Raw genomic sequence first — 18,774 nt, 5'->3', positions numbered from 1 at the left:
TTAAGCTTTTTTTTTTTTTTTTTGAAAGAAGCAGTCCGTTTATGCTCTCTTCATGCTCCAGAGTGGATGCAGTCTGGAAGGGCAAGGCCTCCTCATCTTGACCTCAGCGCACTGGCTGTCAGGACCAGGTTGGGTCTAGGATCTGTGCCATCTCTGGCATCCTTTCACGTGACCACAGGCATCTCTGGTGTTCCCTGGACTTGCCAGGCCAGGATTTCTGGTTCTGGAGAGTGAGTGCCAGGACCATTGGGTTCACCTGGCATGATTTATGGGGGCGGAGCTTAGGCAGCAGGAGAAACAGAGGTCTTTGGAGATCACTGGCCTCCACTGAAGTCGAAGAGAGCTATGGTTTTCTTAAAGCCACAAGGTGAGTTAGGAACAGAGCTGAACAGTTTTATTATAGCTTTTTCTACTCCCTGCCCTGTTTTCTTTCCATCATCCTTTCCCCATTTCACTTGAAAAGTGCCTCCAGGAGGCCCCTATTTCCTTAAACTCTACTCTTGTCTCCAGAAGCCCAGTGAAGCAGATGCTTCTGACCTTGTGTCAGGACAAACTGTGTCATTGGAGGGTGAGGCACAGTGTCTTCAATCCAGCAAATGCTGATAAGGTCTTGAAGGCCCCCCAGGACTCTGCTCTGCCTCCAGACAGGGCTTGCTCAGTGCCCCAGGGTAAGCATATCATTCGGGATGAATCCTACGACCCTCCTTTGACCCAGGAGGGGTCACCTTCACATTGCAAAGGAAAACGGGCTCAGAGAAATTTCTGGACTCACACAAGTCCTCTCACACGGAACTTGTGGGGTGGAGCTGAAATCAGGACCCACTGACCCATGCTGTTTGTTCAGCGCTGCCCAGGACTCCTTTGGGTTTCAGTGCTTCCTCCTGATCCTTTTCGGAGGCGCCCTCAGGTGGCCCAGGGGAGCCTGCCTCAGCTAAAGGAATCTACAAGAGTCCGGGGCTGGCAGGCCAACAGCCTGAAAACAACACCACTGCTGGTGGTTTGCCTTGATCTTGTGGAGGAAAGGCACTGGGGCCTGCAGTAATTGCCTGAGCACTTTCACACTGAAATGAAATCTTGCAAGAGACCAGGGCCACTAAACTGTCGGTGTTGAGGGGCTGCTTTTAACCTGCTTGGTGTTGGAATCCTCCTCCTGTCCCGTAGAACCTAGCCAGGTGTCTACACGTCCATCCTGTCCGGAACCTGCTGGGTAAAGGCTTGCCCACCTTGCAAGTTGACTCCATGTGGGCTTCCAGAACAAAGCAGGGCTGGACCAGCCCAGAATGCCCTGGAGGAAACCTCTCACCTTCTTACACAGGGGGCCTTTGCCTCAGGTCACTCCTGAATCTTCACAGTGACCCCCACAGGGGTCCTGACTGGACACAGAATGGTCCTCCATTGGCTTTACTGTGGCACAGCCTCAAAGCCCCATCTGTAGCCTCCCACGCCACTGGGCACTTGTGACTGCCCCTTGCGGTGGAGGGCGTATGCTGGTGCCCACTATTCGCGGCTGCCCTGTGCAGTGAGATAACGTGATGTCAAGACAGTCAGAGACAGGCAGGTTTGTTTCTTGACTTCTGCACCAGCTCGCTGTGTGAGTTTAGGCAATAACCAAATCATCCTACATCTGAACTTTCCCATTTGAAAAACAGGGGTAACAGTACCAGTGTTACGGGGGATGGAGGTCCTCTCAAAGTGTATTGTGTTTAACGTAGCACCAGTTACCCAGGAGAGGGTGGTGCTGCTTGCCCTGGTGACCACCACGGTGTGCGAACCTGATGGTCCAAGGCTGGCCTCTTTGGGCTTGGCGGGAGCTGGACTCCGTTCTTTGAGAAGGAATTTAATCAGGTCATAGATGAGCAACAAAGCAGGTTACTCCGAGGCTGGAGGCATTCCCAGATGGTTGGCAGCCAAGAGGGCATCCCAACTACACAGACCATCTGTCCCGGGGCGGAGGTGGCGGGGAGGGGGGCGTGGCCAGGGAAGGGGCTCCACAGGGAGCCATGCCAAGCTGGCCAGAGTCCTGGCTCATTCAAGAGTTTGCTGTGTGAGCTCCCAGACAGGTCACTTCCCCTGTCTGGCCCTCCTTCAGTCTTCTTGTCTCTAAAACAACTGTTGGTCCTTAAAGTTCCTGCCTGGGGCCAGTGTCCACTGAACGCATGATCTGGCATGTGACACCCCTCCAACCCCCCACCTCAGTTCCTGTCTTTCTGCTGCAAGTTAACTTTAGTTCTTCCTTTGAAAGAGAATGGAAAAAAACCATGAGCTCTTATTCTTGGAGCCCCATTGTTTCGGGAGAAGGAGAACGGGGCTGTGGTGGCACGGAGCTGGTGTCTCAAGCTGACTGTGTTCAGCGAGAGGGCTGCAGGAGCCAGACCTCCCTCACCATCCCGTGTGGTACCTGGTGTTGGGTGGGCTGTCCTGCAAAGTGGTGAGGCAACCCTAAACAAAATAGAAAACCTCTCTGCCCTCAGAGGGCGTAAGTAGGGGAGGAGACGCAGTAGACAGGTCACGTGGTCTAGGGTGAGTACCATGAAGAAGCTCCAGCAGGGAAGGAGGTCAGGACTGACGCGTGGGAGACAGTCTGTGCAGGATGGCAAAGGGAGGTGTGTTTGAGGAGGTGAAATTTGGAGAGACCTGAATGGAGTGAGGGAGGAAGCCAGGAAGGGATGTGGAGGAGGAACATTCTAGGCTAAGGGATCGAGTCAAAGTTCTAAGGCAGGGGTGAGGCAGGTGAGTTCAAGAAACAGTCACAGTGGTGGGGAGGGATGTCTGGGTTTCAGCAGAGATGGCCGTGATCTGGGATGGGACTGGGGCCAGGGAGCTGGGTTGGAGATAATGTTGGATATGCAGGCTACAGCCTGGCTACCCAGGCCCTTGTGAGCCACAGCAAGGAGTTTGAATTTTATTCTAAGTGTAAAAGGAAGTCATTGGAGCATTTTGAGGAGGAGGGTGATCTGATATATATTATTAAAGTGTTGTTCTAGTTGCTCGGGACCTGTGGGGAGACAGTTGCAAGGTCCCTGCAGGGGTGATGGCATGGACAGGTGGGAGCAGAGAGGGTTCTTTACGTATTTTGAAGGTGGGACTAATAGCAGGTCCTGGTAGGCTGAATGTGGAGTTGGAGGGCCAGAGCGTTCAAGCCTGAGGTCGAGGTTTTCTGTCTTATGAGTAGATGGTCAGTGGTGCCATTTAGTGAGAACGGGGGAGTTGGGAGACCACAGCTCCCTCTGGGGGCGTGTGAAGATTGAAATGTTGCTGGTCGTATTTAGAGGACAGGTCAAGGAGACATTGGTGTGTTTGACTTGGGATCAGCTATGGCTGGAGGTTGGGGTTTGTGCGTCAGCTGTGTGAGTTATGAAATCATCCAGAGGGTTAGGGGAGGGCAGCGGTCAAGACCGAGCAGTGAGGCTCTCCAGCATTTAGAGGGCTCTGAAAGAGGAGGGTAAGCCCTCAGAAGAGACTGAGGCGGAGTGACGGGGAGGAGCGGAAGACAACCATGTGTGCACCCTTCCTGTCCCCAGAGCTGAGTGCCTCAGTGGAGGAGGGAAGGACCACTGTGGTGGATGAGGGTGGATAAGCTAAGGCAAAGGACTCGACCTCCCAGCTTGGAAAGAGGGAAGTGAGTCATCAGAGACTGCAAGGAATGGTGGGGAGGGATGTCTATAGCATTCAGCAGAGAGCATCTAGTTACCTTCCAGCTTGCTTACCACACGGTGTCAGACACTCAGGAATGGAAGGTCATGCACCCCATCAAGGAAAATGACGTCCTTTATCAGCTGGCTAATCCAGTGGGAGGACTGAAAAGTGGGGGATCGGTGTGATGTGGTGGAACCTCATGTCGGCTCCTTGGCACCCGAGTTCCAGCAGCAGAGGGACCTTCTGCCGCGTGATGCAGGCTGTCTCCAGTGCTTGAGGTGGTGCCTAGCATTTGCTCAGTGTCCACTGAATGCATGAGTGAAGAAATGAATGAACTAACCTGAGCCTTAGGATCTGGGTCTTCTCCCTCACTGCTTACTGAATTGTTACTGACCTGAACTTGGGTTCACTCACCCAACTTGCAGCAAAGCCAGTTAATTGACACAGGGTTGTGGTGAAGGGAAGTACAAGGTTCATTGCAGAATGCCCAGCAAGAAGAATGGGTAACTCGTGCTCAAAAGACCCCCAACTCCCCGAAGGCTTTCAGACAAGTGTTTGTAAAGGCAGATGTTGGTAGTGAGGGCCACAGGGTATGTGGTTAGCTTGTGGACTTTCTTCTGACTGGTTAGTGTTGAGGTAACAGGTAATGCTTCAGGAATCTGAATCCTCAGCCTTCCAGTTCCAGCCAGTCTGGGGTCTACACTTCTTGTGGTCAGTGTGTAATCACCCTCCTCCACAGGGTGGGGGTCTTATTCTGCAGAACAGCTTAAAGATAGTGGCAGATTGTTATCTAAATCCCTTCCGGAGGAATCAGGAGTCCTTTGACTCCTGCGTCATTATTCTAATTGTTAACTGCTTGAGTCTGCTCTTTGGAACAGGTAGGGGGAGGGGAGGCCAACAAGAAGCAGGGGGCGTGGAGGGGCTTGGACCCTGCAAGGTCCCTCAGGATTCTGCTCGGTTTCAGTCTCCCCTTTTCTTTGATATTCCTTAATCTCAAGGAGAACAGGGGCGGGACAAGAAAGGGAATGAAGTTGTGGGTAGAGTGATTAATCATCAACTTGTCAGGGAACTTGCTTTCAGGGGGACTTGGGTTCAGAGTTCTCATCCTGGCCCTCTCAGCCCCTGTGGTACTTAGTCGAGTTGGAGGAGGTGGGGGCAGGCGGATCAGGTCACTTGGCAGGACTTTTTCACTTAAAGTCCACAGACTGCGGTAGGAACAGCAACGAGGAGTCTGTGAACCCTCTGAAATTCCCTCCAAAATGTGGGGCTTCTGAAAGTGGCCTGTGATCCAGAGGAGGTTGGGAACTCCCGGGCTTTCTCTGAAGGTCTTTCCTCCGAGTCCAGCCTCCTAGGGCTTGCAGTGGGCAGGAGGGTCCTAAAGCTGGAGAACACACTTGGGAAACTTGCAGTCACAGAGTACCTTGCCCTGTTGTTTATCACCAGGTCCTGATAAATGGCAGCGAAATGCCAGCAGAATATAAGGCAGTTAAGCAGAACAACAGGAGGCTGCTTAATTTCTGAGGCCACGAGGTGTTTGCTCTGGAAAAACCCTTCCTGGTGTAGGAAGCTGTGGGGTGTATATGGAGGGTCTCTTTTTGTCATGGGGCAGGTGGAGCACCTTGGCACCAGCGGGCTCCTGTGGATGAGAGGTCAGGGTTGGGGGACACGGTTCTGGGGTTAGCACATGGCTCAGTGCAGGCCTCTTAATTCAGTAACATAACCCAGCGTTTCCTGAGCACAGGTGTGTCCCACCACATGGATGTAAGTACGGTACGGGAGGAAGCTCAGCCTGGCAGCTGCTTTTCTGTGCTTGGAGTATGTCTCCAGGGCTGGAGACCCAAGAAGGGTGGCAATCCTGTGCAGAGCCTTACCTGCACTGCGAGCCCTTGAAGGCATCCCAAGGGATGATGTCCTCTTACGCCCCAGACAGGGCACTGCAGTGAGTAGGGGACTTGGGGAAGAGGAGAGAAGCAGGCTGTGGCTCAGTGTCTGACCCCAGAGTCTCTCCTGGTCAGAGACTGTTCCGAGGTCTTTGTCTCTGCTTTCCCAAGCATGAGGCCAGCCAGGGTCGAAGGACTTTGTCCCAGCAGTCAGGGAAGACAGGTGTGAGTTACCTGAAGAGCCTCACTGCCCCACCATTCTGCTGGAATCCCTGTCATCTGCAGGGACAAAGGGGCTGCTTTACCCTGCCCAGCGTGGACATGAGCCAGGAACCCCCTCTGACACTAGCAGTCTGGTCCCTCCTCTGAGAAGCATGTTCGTGGAGCTGGTTTCTGACTTAACTTTCTCTCTCTCTTTCCCCTACCCCTGCTCAGTTGGCTGGAGTTGTCTTCCTTGGAGTTGGACTATGGGCGTGGAGCGAGAAGGTAGGTGTGACTGTCACTGGAACCCTGAGCAGCAGTCCACCAGGTTCATTCAGCTTTAATTGTCCCTTCCTCCAAACTCCTCCCCAAAGAGCCCCTCCTGTGCAGGGCAATGATTTGTGGTCATTAACCTTTACAGAGCCAGTTCTTGAAAGTTACTTAACTTGTGATGAAAACTCCTGGGGTCCTGTGGCTAGCCTGGCTTTCCCTGTGGCAGGGTCGCTGCTAGAGGCCAAGGCTGGGCCAGTTGGGATTTTGAGCCCCATGAGCATGGAGAGCCCTCTCTTCTGTTTCCAGAAGCCCCGAGTCATCCCGGGTCATGTCCACAGCTCTGTCCAGGGCAGGCCTGGGGCTACCTTCTGGAATGGACTGTGCCTCTGGAGCCAGCAGGTCCCTGAACACAGTTGTGGTGATTCCTGAAGCTCTCGTTCTTGCCCGTGGATAGGACTCCTGAGACAGGGAGTTAGGCTCTGGGTTGTGCCCCCTGGGTGCCCTGTGGTGCAGGGGCACATCTTTAGCACCCATGAACCTCGTTGCCCAGCCTATGGAGGACAGGGGAGGAGAGGAAAGCAGGCTCTTACTGTCCAGAAGGACAAGGGGCATTTGGAGCTCCAAGGAGGGGACTAGGATGTAAGCAGAGTGGACCTTTGGTGCACCATTTGCACTGTGAGTCGGTGGGTACTGGGGAGGTGGAGAGACCAGGCAGGAAACGGTGAGAGGCCTTCTCTTAAGCCTAAGGCCCAGGGCCCTCTGTTCCTGCAGTGGGGCCTCTCTTTACTTTCAGAAGGAGGCAGGAGTGTTTAGGTCTGTGGGCTTTGCTGACATGGCCGTGGGAACTGGGTAAGGTCTACCTTTAGGTTTGGGCCCCTTTAAGTGCTTGCAGTGCAATGTCCCTTTGCCCTAGTGACCAAGAAGCTGGTGCAAACCATGCCTCATAGCGCCACCGTGTGACCAGAACGGAACAGCAGCATCTCAGCCATTCGGGCCCAGAGCCTAGGCCTGGCTGCCCTGGCTGCCCGGGTCCCGCTGGGTGTTTGGCCTGGCTGCTCTTCACTGCTTCCTCCATTGATCCTGTAGAGCTGCTTGCTCTGTCCATTCCGGTTCCCATTAGCCAGACGTGGCTGATTATATCTAAATTAACTAAGGTGAAATACAAATTAAAATTCACTTCTTCAGTTCCGCTAGGCCTCATTTAAAGTGCCCAATAGTCGTATGTGTGGCCGGTGACTGCCGTTTTGAACAGCGCGGATATATACAGGACATCTGCATCATCACGAAAAGTCAGTGGGCAGTGCTGTCTTCACCTGTCCTTGGTGCATGTGCTGTTCACAAGCCTGTTTGTATTGAAGCCGTTTTCATCTCAAGATAATGGCGATCTCCGTGAATTGAATGCAGAGTCAGCCGCCAGATGACCAGAGGCCAGGGCCTTTGGGTGCCTTGACCACAGGGTCCCCCAGGGCCCCTTTTCACCCCATCAATATTCTACAGGCTACAAAAGAAGCATGGGGTCTGCCTGTGAGGAACTGACAGCCTAGATGGAGTCTGGGAGCAGGAGGGCCACTGGGAGCTGAGGGAGGCAAAGATCTGCTGGGCCTCTGAGAGGGCCGCTGGGCAGGGGCCATGCGCTGGCCTGGCAGTTAACGAGAAGACAGCCCTGGAAGGCAGCTCCCTGTCCTCATTTAGTTGCAGCTCAGTCCCCCCAGGGCACCCTCGACTCTTCAAGGCTGATGTTACCCTGCTTTCTCTGCCTCTTTCAGGGGGTGCTCTCCGACCTCACCAAAGTGACCCGGATGCATGGAGTTGACCCAGTGGTGCTGGTGCTGATGGTGGGCGTGGTGATGTTCACCCTGGGCTTTGCGGGCTGCGTGGGGGCCCTGCGGGAGAACATCTGCCTCCTCAACTTTGTGAGTGGCCCGGACGAGGGTAGGGGGAAGCATGGTGGGGAGGCAGGGGTGTGGGCTCTGTAGGACAGGCTTAGCCCTTACCTGCTGGAGTGGGTGGGGCGAGGTAGCCACTCTTAGAAGCCTGCCCCAGGATCCGGCAGTGAGGGGAGGAGGCAGCCCTCTGTAACCTGCTGCCCACTGAAAAAGGAAAGGTTTCAGGAGACAATCAGATGAAGGAGGCCCTCAGCAGGGGAGAAGTTGAGCCCCTCTGGTTTTCAGCTCCTAGTAGGCAGAGTCACCTGCCCCTCCTTCACCTTTTATCTCCCCCCTGCAGTTCCAGTTGTTTGTTTGCTAATCACCTTTGCCCTTCCTGGCTAAGATCAGAAGATGTCAATATTAGGAAATCTTTTGCCTCCTCCAGGGGGTATGAATGTGTTGGATGTACAGTGCAGAATCCTTGATTTCCTGGCAGAACTTTGAGTTACTAAGAGTTAGTTTTATATTTAGATACACATTTATTTTGAAATGCATTCAGCTAAAATTAAATAGCACCTGGTGGGGGAAACACATAATCATGTTTTACAATATATTATTTGTTGGATTTATTAGATCAAGACTTTTTTCTGGGCTTAATTTAAAAAGCAAAACACATGTGTTTCCCACCCCCGCCCGCCCACACCCCGCTTTTCATTTTTGTTTGGTTATCTTGCTTCTCTGCGAATGGAGATTACATTCTGGGGGGCCTTGCGTGTATGTATGTTTGTGTGTGTGTGTGTGTGTCTTATTTTGAGGTACTGCTGGCTGTGGCATACATGCTTAGTGTGCAGTGTGGCCAGTGCTAGTGGCTGTGATAACATGAGCTCTGCGGGCTGGAACCCCGCCTTGACGGAGGGGTGTGGACCTGTCGCTGCAGTGGCCTTGACGGAACTCCACCCCAGGGGAGCCTGTGCCCTGCAGACATTTTAACGCAGTTGACTATCATATGCACACAGAGTAGATACTGATAACATTAGCAACTCCAGAGCTGTCAAGAGCCCTGCCAGGGAACTCAGAGGTCTTGCGTCTCAGGCATGTGACCTGAGTGAACCTCAGTTTCCTCATCCCTAAAGTAGGAGTGACAGGTTTCTAGCAAGTGCGATGGCTGTAGGTGTGAGGAGAGAGGTCAGATAGGGTGTCTGAGGCGCTAGTGTCTGTACGCTAAAGGAGCTGACAGCCTGGTGGGCCAGGATAGCCATTCATTCCTGTGGCGGGGGGATTCCTTGTTGGAGGGGTGCTCCTCCATAGGAGATGGCTGGCCCGTTGTCTTGGAGCTTGCTTGTCCTTTTGCTCATCTGACTTACCAATAGTGCAGCTATGTGAGCAGGGATGAGGTGCCCAGGGTACCCAGCCCATCACGTGCGATTCCCCAGCTCCGGTGTGGGTCTCTTGGCTGCCAAGCCCGTGCTCTTAGTGGGAGGCAGAGGTTCTGGGTCAGGTGGGGGTGTGGTCTGGTCGGGAGGCTGAGGTGCAGTGACACCCACTCCTTGCGTGTCCCCCCTGCAGTTCTGCAGCACCATCGTGCTCATCTTTTTCCTGGAGCTGGCCGTGGCCGTGCTGGCCTTCCTGTTCCAGGACTGGGTGAGGGACCGGTTCCGGGAGTTCTTCGAGAGCAACATCAGATCCTACCGGGATGACATTGACCTGCAGAACCTCATTGACTCCCTTCAGAAAGCCGTAAGTACCGCGCCCACCTTCTCCTTGATAGAGCTTGGCTCTGCTGGCTGTGTGCGCGGCTGGGGGCCCAGGCTGGTGGGGAACATGGGACCCTCCCTCCTCAGCTCTGCCCTCAGCAAGGAGGCTGGGGCTGTGCCATCCCTGCCTCTGGACAGATTAGCTTTGTCCACTCCTGTGTGCTGATGGGCCGGGCTTGCTCTCAGGGTACTGTCCCCCAAGTGCTTCAAGCAGGCAGGCTAGCTTCACTCGTGACCACCCCTACTCCCTCGGGCTTGGACCTCTCCAGCCCTGAACATGCAGACAGCCACAGTCCCCTGGGCCCTGTGGGCAATGAGGGGCAAAGCTAGGCACATGACTCCCTGTCTGAGGCTATTCCTGTCCCTTTCCTTCCTGGGACCTTTTCCCCTTCCTGTTTGAGAGGATAGAGCCGCCTGGAGCAAACTTCTTCAGACCAACAGGAATGTAACCTCCCTGGAATATGTCCCTGGAGGTTAGTCTCAGCAGTCCTAGGCTGTGACCTTTTCTCCGTGTGACCTCCATCCCCGTTGTGTGTGGCTGCACCTGGAGGCTGGGACCACAGCTGTCCCCCGTACTTTGCCTCCCTTACCCCGGGAGAAACCCACTCCCCACCATGCCGGCCTGTGCAAGGCTGTTGTTTGATCTCTGCTCTACCAGAAAGCCTGCTGCTGCTGCTGCTAAGTCGCTTCAGTCGTGTCCGACTCTGTGCGACCCCAGAGATGGCAGCCTACCAGGCTCCCCCGTCCCTGGGATTATCCAGGCAAGAACTCTGGAGGGGTTGCCATTTCCTCCTCCAGTGGATGAAAGTGTAAAGTGAAAGTGAAGTCGCTCAGTCGTTTCCGACTCTTAGCGACCCCATGGACTGCAGCCCACCAGGCTCCTCTGCCCATGGGATTTTCCAGGCAAGAGTACTGGAGAGGGGTGCCATTGCCTTCTCTGACCAGAAAGCCTAGCTTCCTCAAAAACTTTCTATAGGGAACCTTTTGGTTCTGAGAAGAAAATAGTAGTAGCAGTTTAGTAGTTTGTCGCTCAGTCGTGTCCGACTCTTAGCGACCCCATGGACTGCAGCCTACCAGGCTCCTCCGCCCATGGGATTTTCCAGGCAAGAGTACTGGAGTGGGTTGCCAAGAAGAAAATAGAGAGCATTAAAAATAACTGTGATCTGTTCTCCTTATTAACCAGAACTTGTTTGCCCCGTGTTTCACGTATCCTGGGATCGATCCAGCAAAACCCATTTCTGTGATCAGAGAGCCTTCCTGTGTTGTTGGTTAGAGACCCGCGTGCATCTGTGGGAGTCGGCACCCCACCCTCTCCTGACACCACTGCCTGCTGCGCCTTTTCCTTTTCTATTCAAGGCTCCTCAATTCCACATAGCCTGGGGCTTGCTGGTATCAAGGATCCAGATCTCTGCACTGGCCTTAAAGACACTGTAGTTTTCTCCACTGCCTTCCTTTCCTTTAAAAGAAAAAAAAATACCTTTCTTCAGAGGTAGTCAGTAAATGATGGAGCTTTCTCATGGTGAAATATTGGGTATTCGTTAGAGCACCTGGAACCCTGGAGGATGGTTGGGGGAGAAAGACGGGCTTTAACCTCAGAAATGAAAGTAAAGCAGAAATCCTGGTGGTGGGCTTGTAATTAGGGCTGTGACTCTGTCAGCTCTGAGGACAAGTGCAAAAACAGCATCTGGTTGGGACACTGCTGATGTCACAAAGCTGCTCTCAGTGCATTTGGTTTTATGAGTTTTTAGACAAAGGGAGGTTTTCTTTGCTGCTTCACCATTTAGAGAGTGGTTGTGGGAAGGGAGGACAGAGACCCTGGGTCAGGGGCAAAGCTTCGACTGTGTTACCATTCACCCCAGTTGTAACTCTTTCCTTGGGAGCAGGCGTTCAGCAGCTGTTTTCTGTAGAGACACAGAAGGTGACTGGGGTCAGCTTGGCCTTTTCTTGGGGGGGAAGGCACACCGACCACGGGAGCTGTTCTCTTGCTGGGTAATAGAGGACCACGTAGGAAGGAAAACGAGAAGCCTGCTCTGGGCTGGATAGGGGCAGTTGGGGAAGTTCCAGGGTGAGGCGGGTGTAGAGCTGAGACCAGGGCGCTGCTGAGCCAGCCCGGGGTGTTGGGCCCAGACAGGGCCTGGACGCAGTTCCAAGTCCCCTTCTTTAGGACCATCAGGGTCACCTCAGTCACGTCTCTGTGGTGGCAGGTCCATGGGGCGGGCCTTGATTTCTCTGCGTGATACACAGAGGCACACTGAATCCCGCGCCCCTCAGACAGACACCACCCTGTGCTTGGAGCTCTGATGGTCCCTGGCGTTGTAATTGCAGAACCAGTGCTGTGGGGCGTATGGCCCTGAAGACTGGGACCTCAATGTCTACTTCAACTGCAGCGGCGCCAGCTACAGCCGCGAGAAATGTGGGGTGCCCTTCTCCTGCTGCGTGCCCGACCCCGCGGTAAGCCGGCCCACCTGTGGACAGTCTCTGGAGTGGAGTGAGCCGCTCCTGCCTCCCTGAGGGCTCTGGTCACTTCTCTCCTGCCGCTGCAATGAGCACCTGGCTCCCCTTCCACTTGCCTGGGGCTCGTGCAGCTCTGAAATCCTATATGTAAAAATTCCAGGAACGTTTTCACTCGTCCCACCCTGGCTCTAGTGGGCTGGGTGAAGCAGGAGAAAAGCAGTGTTTCCCTCTGCCGGGAGGGGCTCTCACTCAGAGAGCCTGAACAAGATGCTATGAATGTAATGAACCCAGGTGTCCCTTTCTCTGGAGAAAATGCCCAGTGCTCAGAAGCCTGGGACGATGCGGTACATCGCCATCTGGGGTGACGCAGAATTTTTACTGTTCTTTCTTCTTCACTGGTTTTCCTCTCTGGTCTGCAGACTAACATCCTTGAGTTCCAGAAACTGAGCTCTTGGGTGACTTTTTTTTTTTTTTTTTCCTTTTGGTTACACTGCGTGGCTTATGGGATCTTAGTTCCCCAACCAGGAATTGAACCTGGGACCTGGCAGTGAAAGGTCCAAATCCTAACCACTGGACTGCCTAGGGAGTTTCCTCGGGTTCCCTTGAGGGAGCACTGAATGTTTGCCTGAAGCGGGTCTGAGCCGAGGGGACAGTCACAGTGTACCGTCAGTGCGGCCACACTGTTTGGTGCTGGGCCACAGGCTGTGGGCAGGATCCTCAGCCCGGGAAGAGGCTGCGGAGCCAGCATCTGACAGCTCCACAGTGACTGTGAATTCTTCAGCAAGGGTAGGTTTTCCCCTCTAGCACAGGGATCGGCAGACTGCAACCCCCATGCCACAGCCGGCCTGCTGTTTTTGCATCACCTGTGAGCCAAGAGTGGTTTCAGCCATTTTTAAGTGAACATAAATCAAAAGAATAATATTTTGTGACACGTGAAAATCATGCAAGATTCAAATTTCATTGTCTATAAATAAAGTTTTATTGAAATACAGCCATGCCCATTCATTTATATATTGTCCAGTGGCTGTGTTCACACTGCAACAGCAGAGTTGAAAAGCAGCTACATAGACAGGTCAGAAATATTTACCATCTAGTCCTTCATGCAAAAAGTTTTCTGACCCTGTCCTAGCATGAAAGGTTAGCTGGCAGTATGCTGGAAGGGCATGTGCTGTAACGGAGTTGGTGCTGGTGTTTGGTTGTGACTTTTCTAGAGCTTTCTACCAGCAGTTTCTCGAGAGTACAAAAATGACTAATTTTTTCTGTTTTTCTAACAGCAAAAAGTTGTGAACACACAGTGTGGCTATGACATCAGGACTCAGGTGAGAGCCCCCATATTGCATATGAATTTTGAATTCTTTAGGTCTATTCCCCAGGGTCTGACTCCCTGATTTAGCACAAGTGCAAATTGGATGGGAAAGCCAGGGGAGACTTAAGGAGCCAGAGGTGCCACCTAAGCTGGGAACCAGGCAAGCTTGGAACCAGCACACACGTGTTCATGCACACATCCTCCCGAGAACAATGATGCCTATGATTTCAGACTCTGTGAACTACAATCCCCAAATCTAGCAGTTGCTACATGAGTGGAAAGAGGTCAGATGGAAGTTTGGGAGAACAAAGGCTACATGTTTGAGAAGAGGCTCCTTGGAATCCTAGGAGGTATCTGTTATCTACGGGTCCAGGATGGAGCTGCAGGAGCGTATGGCTTGGTCCAGCTGCCGGGTGGAGACAGTGGCGGCAGGGCAGGAGTGGGGCTCAGTCCTCTAAGGGCTTCAGGCTGCAGGGAGTGTCCGCTCGGATGTGAAGAGGTGAGGCCTCACCCAGCCCTTGCTCTGATGGCCTCTGTTGCTGTGAATGACAGCTGGTCTGAAAGAGAGGGATCTCAGGGAACTTGCAGGCACCCCTCCTATTGGCTGTGGACACTGGGGATGTGACCCTCCTGTTTGGGAAACCTCAGCTCCCTCTGCAGTGAGCTCGACTTGACAGGGATGGGCCTGTGTCAGCATCAGCCTCTCCAGTGAATGAATTTTGTCACCATTTGTATTAGTGGCTAGGGCTGCCATAACAAAGCGCTCGGGCTGTGTGGGAACAGAGGTTTACTTTCTCACAGTTCTGGAGGTTAAAAGTCTGGGACCAAGGTGCCAGCAGGGTTGGTCCCTTCTGAAGCCGCTCTCTTTGGCTCGGCTGATCTTCTCTTCCCTATGTCCTCCAATGGGCTTCCCTCTCTATGTCCTAACCTCTTCTTAGGGGACCCCAGTCATACTGGACTAGGGCCCACTCCAGTGACCTCATTTTAATGTATTTACTTCTTTTTACAAGTACAGACACACTCTGAGGTCTTGGGGGTTAGGACTTCAACATACAAATTTTAGGGGGACATAATTCAGCCCCTAACACTGCTAACAAATGAATGTTCTGTCAGCGTTTCATGAGTGATGCTGATAGGGGAGGGGGGCCGGAGCTGGTTGCTGTGTGGGGAGGTGGGTGGGGACATAGGGACTGGCTGTGGCCCATCCCTGTGTGCTTCCTGAGCCTCCACTTGGGGTCAGGATTAGAAAGAGCTGGCCAGCGTGTGACCACTTATGCAAGCTCTGCTTCCTGGAACCAGTCTCCCATGGGCTAGGGGCCATGATCTGAGAAGCTCCTTCCCTTCCCTCTGCTGACTCAGAAGACGCTGAACCCTCTTCTCCCAGTTTCTCTCTTTGAGGCACATCATCTCTCCCCTGCACCTCCCAGCCTGCTCCCCTTTCTCCAGATACGGGCTGCGGAGTGTGTTGATCTTGAAATCTGTGGAGACCCTCACAGAAAAAGTTAAAGATCACAGTGAGGGAGCCTTTACTTTCAGGCTGCAAGGAGTGTCCGCTCAGATGTGAAGAGGTGAGGCCTCACCCAGCCCTTGCTCTGATGGCCTCTGTTGCTGTGAATGACAGCTGGTCTGAAAGAGAGGCAGGTTATAAAGTGCAGACTGTCCAGGGAGGGGCAGAGGCCAAGGCCAGTCGATGTACTTCTCCTGGAGAGTTCTGTCTGTCCGTCTGTCCTCGGCGCCTTCCTCCCAGATCCCTCATTCCCCACCGAGCTTTGCCCTGCCCTTGGCGGGAGCCCTCTAAAAACCAAGGTGGGGACAGCCTGCGTGTCACAGGCTCAGGGCACTGTTGTGTCTCTCTGCAGCTGAAGAGCAAATGGGATGAGTCCATCTTCACGAAAGGCTGCATCCAGGCACTGGAGAGCTGGCTCCCGCGGAACATCTACATCGTGGCCGGCGTCTTCATCGCCATCTCACTGCTGCAGGTCTGTCCCCACCGCCTGTGTGGCTTCCTCTCTTGCCGTGTAACCACACCTGTCCCCTTGAGCCGGATTTCACATGGGGAAAGACGCTGGTGGCTGGGGGTGCCCAAGGCGGGGAGTGAGTAGGCTGGCTAGTGTCTGCCGGGAGAAGAACTAGCTAGAGAAAGTCAAGAATTCAGTGAATCAGAGAAACCAGGAGCTTTCCAGTACTACCCAGGGCTTGGAGGAGAAGCCGGCAGCCTTGTGAGCAACTTCTGAAGCAACCGAGGCTGCTGGTCTTTGGAAAAACACACCGTTCAGAAAATGTACAGCTCTGACCTTTCCTGGAAGGAAGGTCACTGACATGGACTCAGGGTCACCAGCTGTCCATGCCCTTTTCCCTCCTTTGCTCAGTGGCTGGTTGATCTCAGAGGAAGGCTGAGAGACAGAAGCATCGGGAAAAGAAAACAAAAAAAAAACTTGCTTGCAAAGCAGGCAAGAACTCAGACTTAAGAAGGAGTGGCTCATCAAATACCAACCACAACAAGAACTTAAAACTGGGGAAAAAGCCAATTTCCTCAGGTCACCGAGTTCACATTAGTCTGTTCTTGGTAGAAAAACATCATTCTTCCCACCGGGTTATCCCAGTCACTGAGGTCAGAGTGTAGCTTCAGACATCGGCACAGCCCAGGTCAGAGACAACCTCGTATTTATTGTAGAATCCAGGTTTACGGGAAATGTTCAAGATTTGTTATTTTGGGAATCAGAACCAGTCAGTGACCCTGTCATTTCCAGTGTCACCCAGGGCACAAAGCGTGTTGTGGTTTGCGGTCTGGGACATGCAGGGTCATATTGCAAGCAGGCCAGAGTGTCCCTTGTGCTTCTGCGGAGCTGCTGTTTGCCCCCCCCCAGGCTCTTGGGACATGGCAAAGCAGACCCCAGGCTCCTTTGTCTTAACTGTGGGTGGGTCTCCGTTGGTGTGTGCCCGGTTGCTGCTCTCTGTCCTCAGCCTCTGTGGGCAGGTGTGGGGGTGATGGGCAGTGTGGGGTGCCCTCTCCAGCATGCCCTCTGGGCCCCTATGCTAACGGCCGCTGCCTCTGCTGCCCTTTGTTTCCAGATATTTGGCATCTTCCTGGCGAGGACCCTGATCTCAGACATTGAGGCGGTGAAGGCAGGCCACCACTTCTGAGGAGCCGGGGGCAGGCAAGCAGAGCTGAGCCACACCGTGGAGGCGGCAGCCCTTCACCACCATTCGCGTCATGTCCACAGGCAGAGAAGCAGAAGCACCTGGCCAGAGCCGGCACCCCGCCTTCAGCATCCGCGTGATGTGACCTGTTTCTGCTTGCCGGTGTTGAAGACCGAGGGGCCCCCTGTCACCCACGCAGACTTGTGACTGACACCCCCACGGGGGTCCGCCCGGACTCAGAGGCTCCGTCTTTAAGTGGGGGAGGTGACTCTGAGGGACCGACGGCTCTGGTGGCTGCACCCTGGCCTCCATCGCACATGTGGTTGGTGCTGGCCTCGGGGGCAGCCCCATCTTCTGTGGACCTCCGAGTGCCAGTGGGGCCTGCGGTGTCTGCACACGTCGGGCGTGTGGGCAGGATCCTCAGCCACATCCAAGTGAAGTAAGCCTGAGCCAGCACGTGGCTGGGGCCACGGGAGTGCCTCGTCCCCTGTCCCCTCCAGCCCCCCAGGACGGGAACTGCTCCAGCCTAACAGCATTATGCCCTGATGGCACGGGGGGTGGAGGGGGTGGCGGTGGGCATGGCTTTCCTCTTGAGCGTCAGCTCTCCTTTTCCTAAAGTGTGTAAATAGTTTATTTATAGGGGTAAGAATGTCCTCACACCACGTCTTCATTTCCTCTGGCATTCTCCTCTCAGCAGCCTTACGCGGTGTCTGGGACTGACGCCATCCCTTTCAGTCCCCTTGAGTGTCTCACGAACCAACTCCATCAGCCTCTCCTCATCATCGCTCCTCACCCAGCTACACTCACATAACTTCCCCTTCGTCTACGTGCCCCCAACACGCATACCATCACTCCCCTCCCCACTTGGCGTCACTGTCTTCTGGTCTTGGTGCTACTGAAACTGTTACCCAGAACTTGAATCCTGACCCTGCTCTACTGCTAAGCGAGGGAACCCTAGCCACAGATGGCCAGCCGGAGACCTCTGGCCAGGGCTCCTCTCCAGGCCTCATGCTAAGGGCCGGCTGGCCGGCCTGGCATTTTTTTGCCCCTCCTTGGACAGAGAAGCCCTGTAGCCAGCCCCTGAGCTGAGCCATGGACCCCAGCCTGCAGCTGGATAGAGGCTCATATATTTCATTGAAGACTTTCGTGGTGACCCTCCAACCCCTGAAAGGGATATCTGTGGTCATTGTGTCCACCCTTCATGTCAGGGTTTATTGGGGGCTTGCTTTTGGAAATGAAGCCTGATGTCCTGAATAACTTCCCGGGGGAAGCTGGGATGTCTGTGCAGCTTTGGCTGGGCTACACTCTAACGCCTCTCTGGATCTTGTTCTACCAGTTCTGTCCTTGTTCAGGGATGGAGCGCTACCTTCACTTACTTGCCGAAGTGTACATGCCAGCGTGGTGTATACTGGTGGGTGTTTGTTGATGATGTTGGTTTTGTTGTTTTTTTACAATTTTCTCTGTAGACTAGGGGAAGAAGAATGCTTGTGTTTTTAGGAAGTGTGACGCTTTTCTTTGACTGCCAAACTCTTTTATGGAATATATCTTTATATTAATGCTGTTTGATTGTTTTTGTTTGGGGTCGTATCAAGGTGGCATTAAGCACCTCGGTGATAAACTTGGTTGCCAAGGGAACCAGTGGGATTGGGTGTAAGTAAACACCACAGGAAGGTAGCCAGTTGACACAACCTGAAATAAATTTCATCAGGTGATTTTTTTTTTTAGATTCCATGTGCCACTTCCAGTGGTTGCTTGGAGGTTATGATAGAGCAAGCAGGCTTGCTCAGCTGTAAGCACAGGGACTTTGACTCTGTAGGCCCAGAGGAAATGTTATTTTAGGTTATAAGCATACAGCCCCAGGTGGTAAGGTCCAAGCAAAAGAGCCTGGGAACACTGGGCTGGAATCTGAGACTGTGTGAGCTGTGTGTCCTAGACCTGCTGGCCCACCTGTGGAGAGAGTTAGCGGCTGTGCCCACCTCACCAGTGCGTCTGATCCAGCCCGCCCAGCGGGGGTCAGTGTCCGCAGGCTCTCACTGCTGGTGTGTGTGCACTGCAGCTGTTCCTCGACAGCCCTGCCGTTCCGTCTATTCAGGTGGACCTGGTGACCCCTTGCAAATATCTTCACACGTCCCAGCCCAGTTCAGGGTGAAGTTTACCTACCTGTGACTTTTTTAGAGTTGGGTTTGTTTCTTTATTTTACAGAACTTGCTGACCACTTTCAGCCATCTCTTCTGATTCTGAGTTGTGTGGCGGGTAGAAAA

General features: G+C 53.6%; 1 protein-coding gene across 1 annotated transcript in view; it reads left to right on the top strand.

The window, feature by feature from the left end:
• The window catches only part of TSPAN14 (tetraspanin 14), a 54,164-nt gene extending 36,090 nt beyond the window's left edge, over positions 1 to 18,074 (top strand). Inside the window, exons 3-9 of the mRNA XM_018042480.1 lie at positions 5,952 to 6,002; positions 7,757 to 7,903; positions 9,425 to 9,595; positions 11,938 to 12,063; positions 13,341 to 13,385; positions 15,232 to 15,351; positions 16,445 to 18,074. Coding sequence (XP_017897969.1) covers positions 5,952 to 6,002; positions 7,757 to 7,903; positions 9,425 to 9,595; positions 11,938 to 12,063; positions 13,341 to 13,385; positions 15,232 to 15,351; positions 16,445 to 16,516 — 732 coding nt within the window. The 3' untranslated portion in view covers positions 16,517 to 18,074. The remainder of the gene's footprint in view (positions 1 to 5,951; positions 6,003 to 7,756; positions 7,904 to 9,424; positions 9,596 to 11,937; positions 12,064 to 13,340; positions 13,386 to 15,231; positions 15,352 to 16,444) is intronic.

The sequence above is a fragment of the Capra hircus genome, chromosome 28 (assembly GCF_001704415.2).
Source record: "Capra hircus breed San Clemente chromosome 28, ASM170441v1, whole genome shotgun sequence".
In the NCBI taxonomy this organism is placed as follows: domain Eukaryota; kingdom Metazoa; phylum Chordata; class Mammalia; order Artiodactyla; family Bovidae; genus Capra; species Capra hircus.
This window is presented reverse-complemented; position numbering and strand designations above follow the sequence as displayed.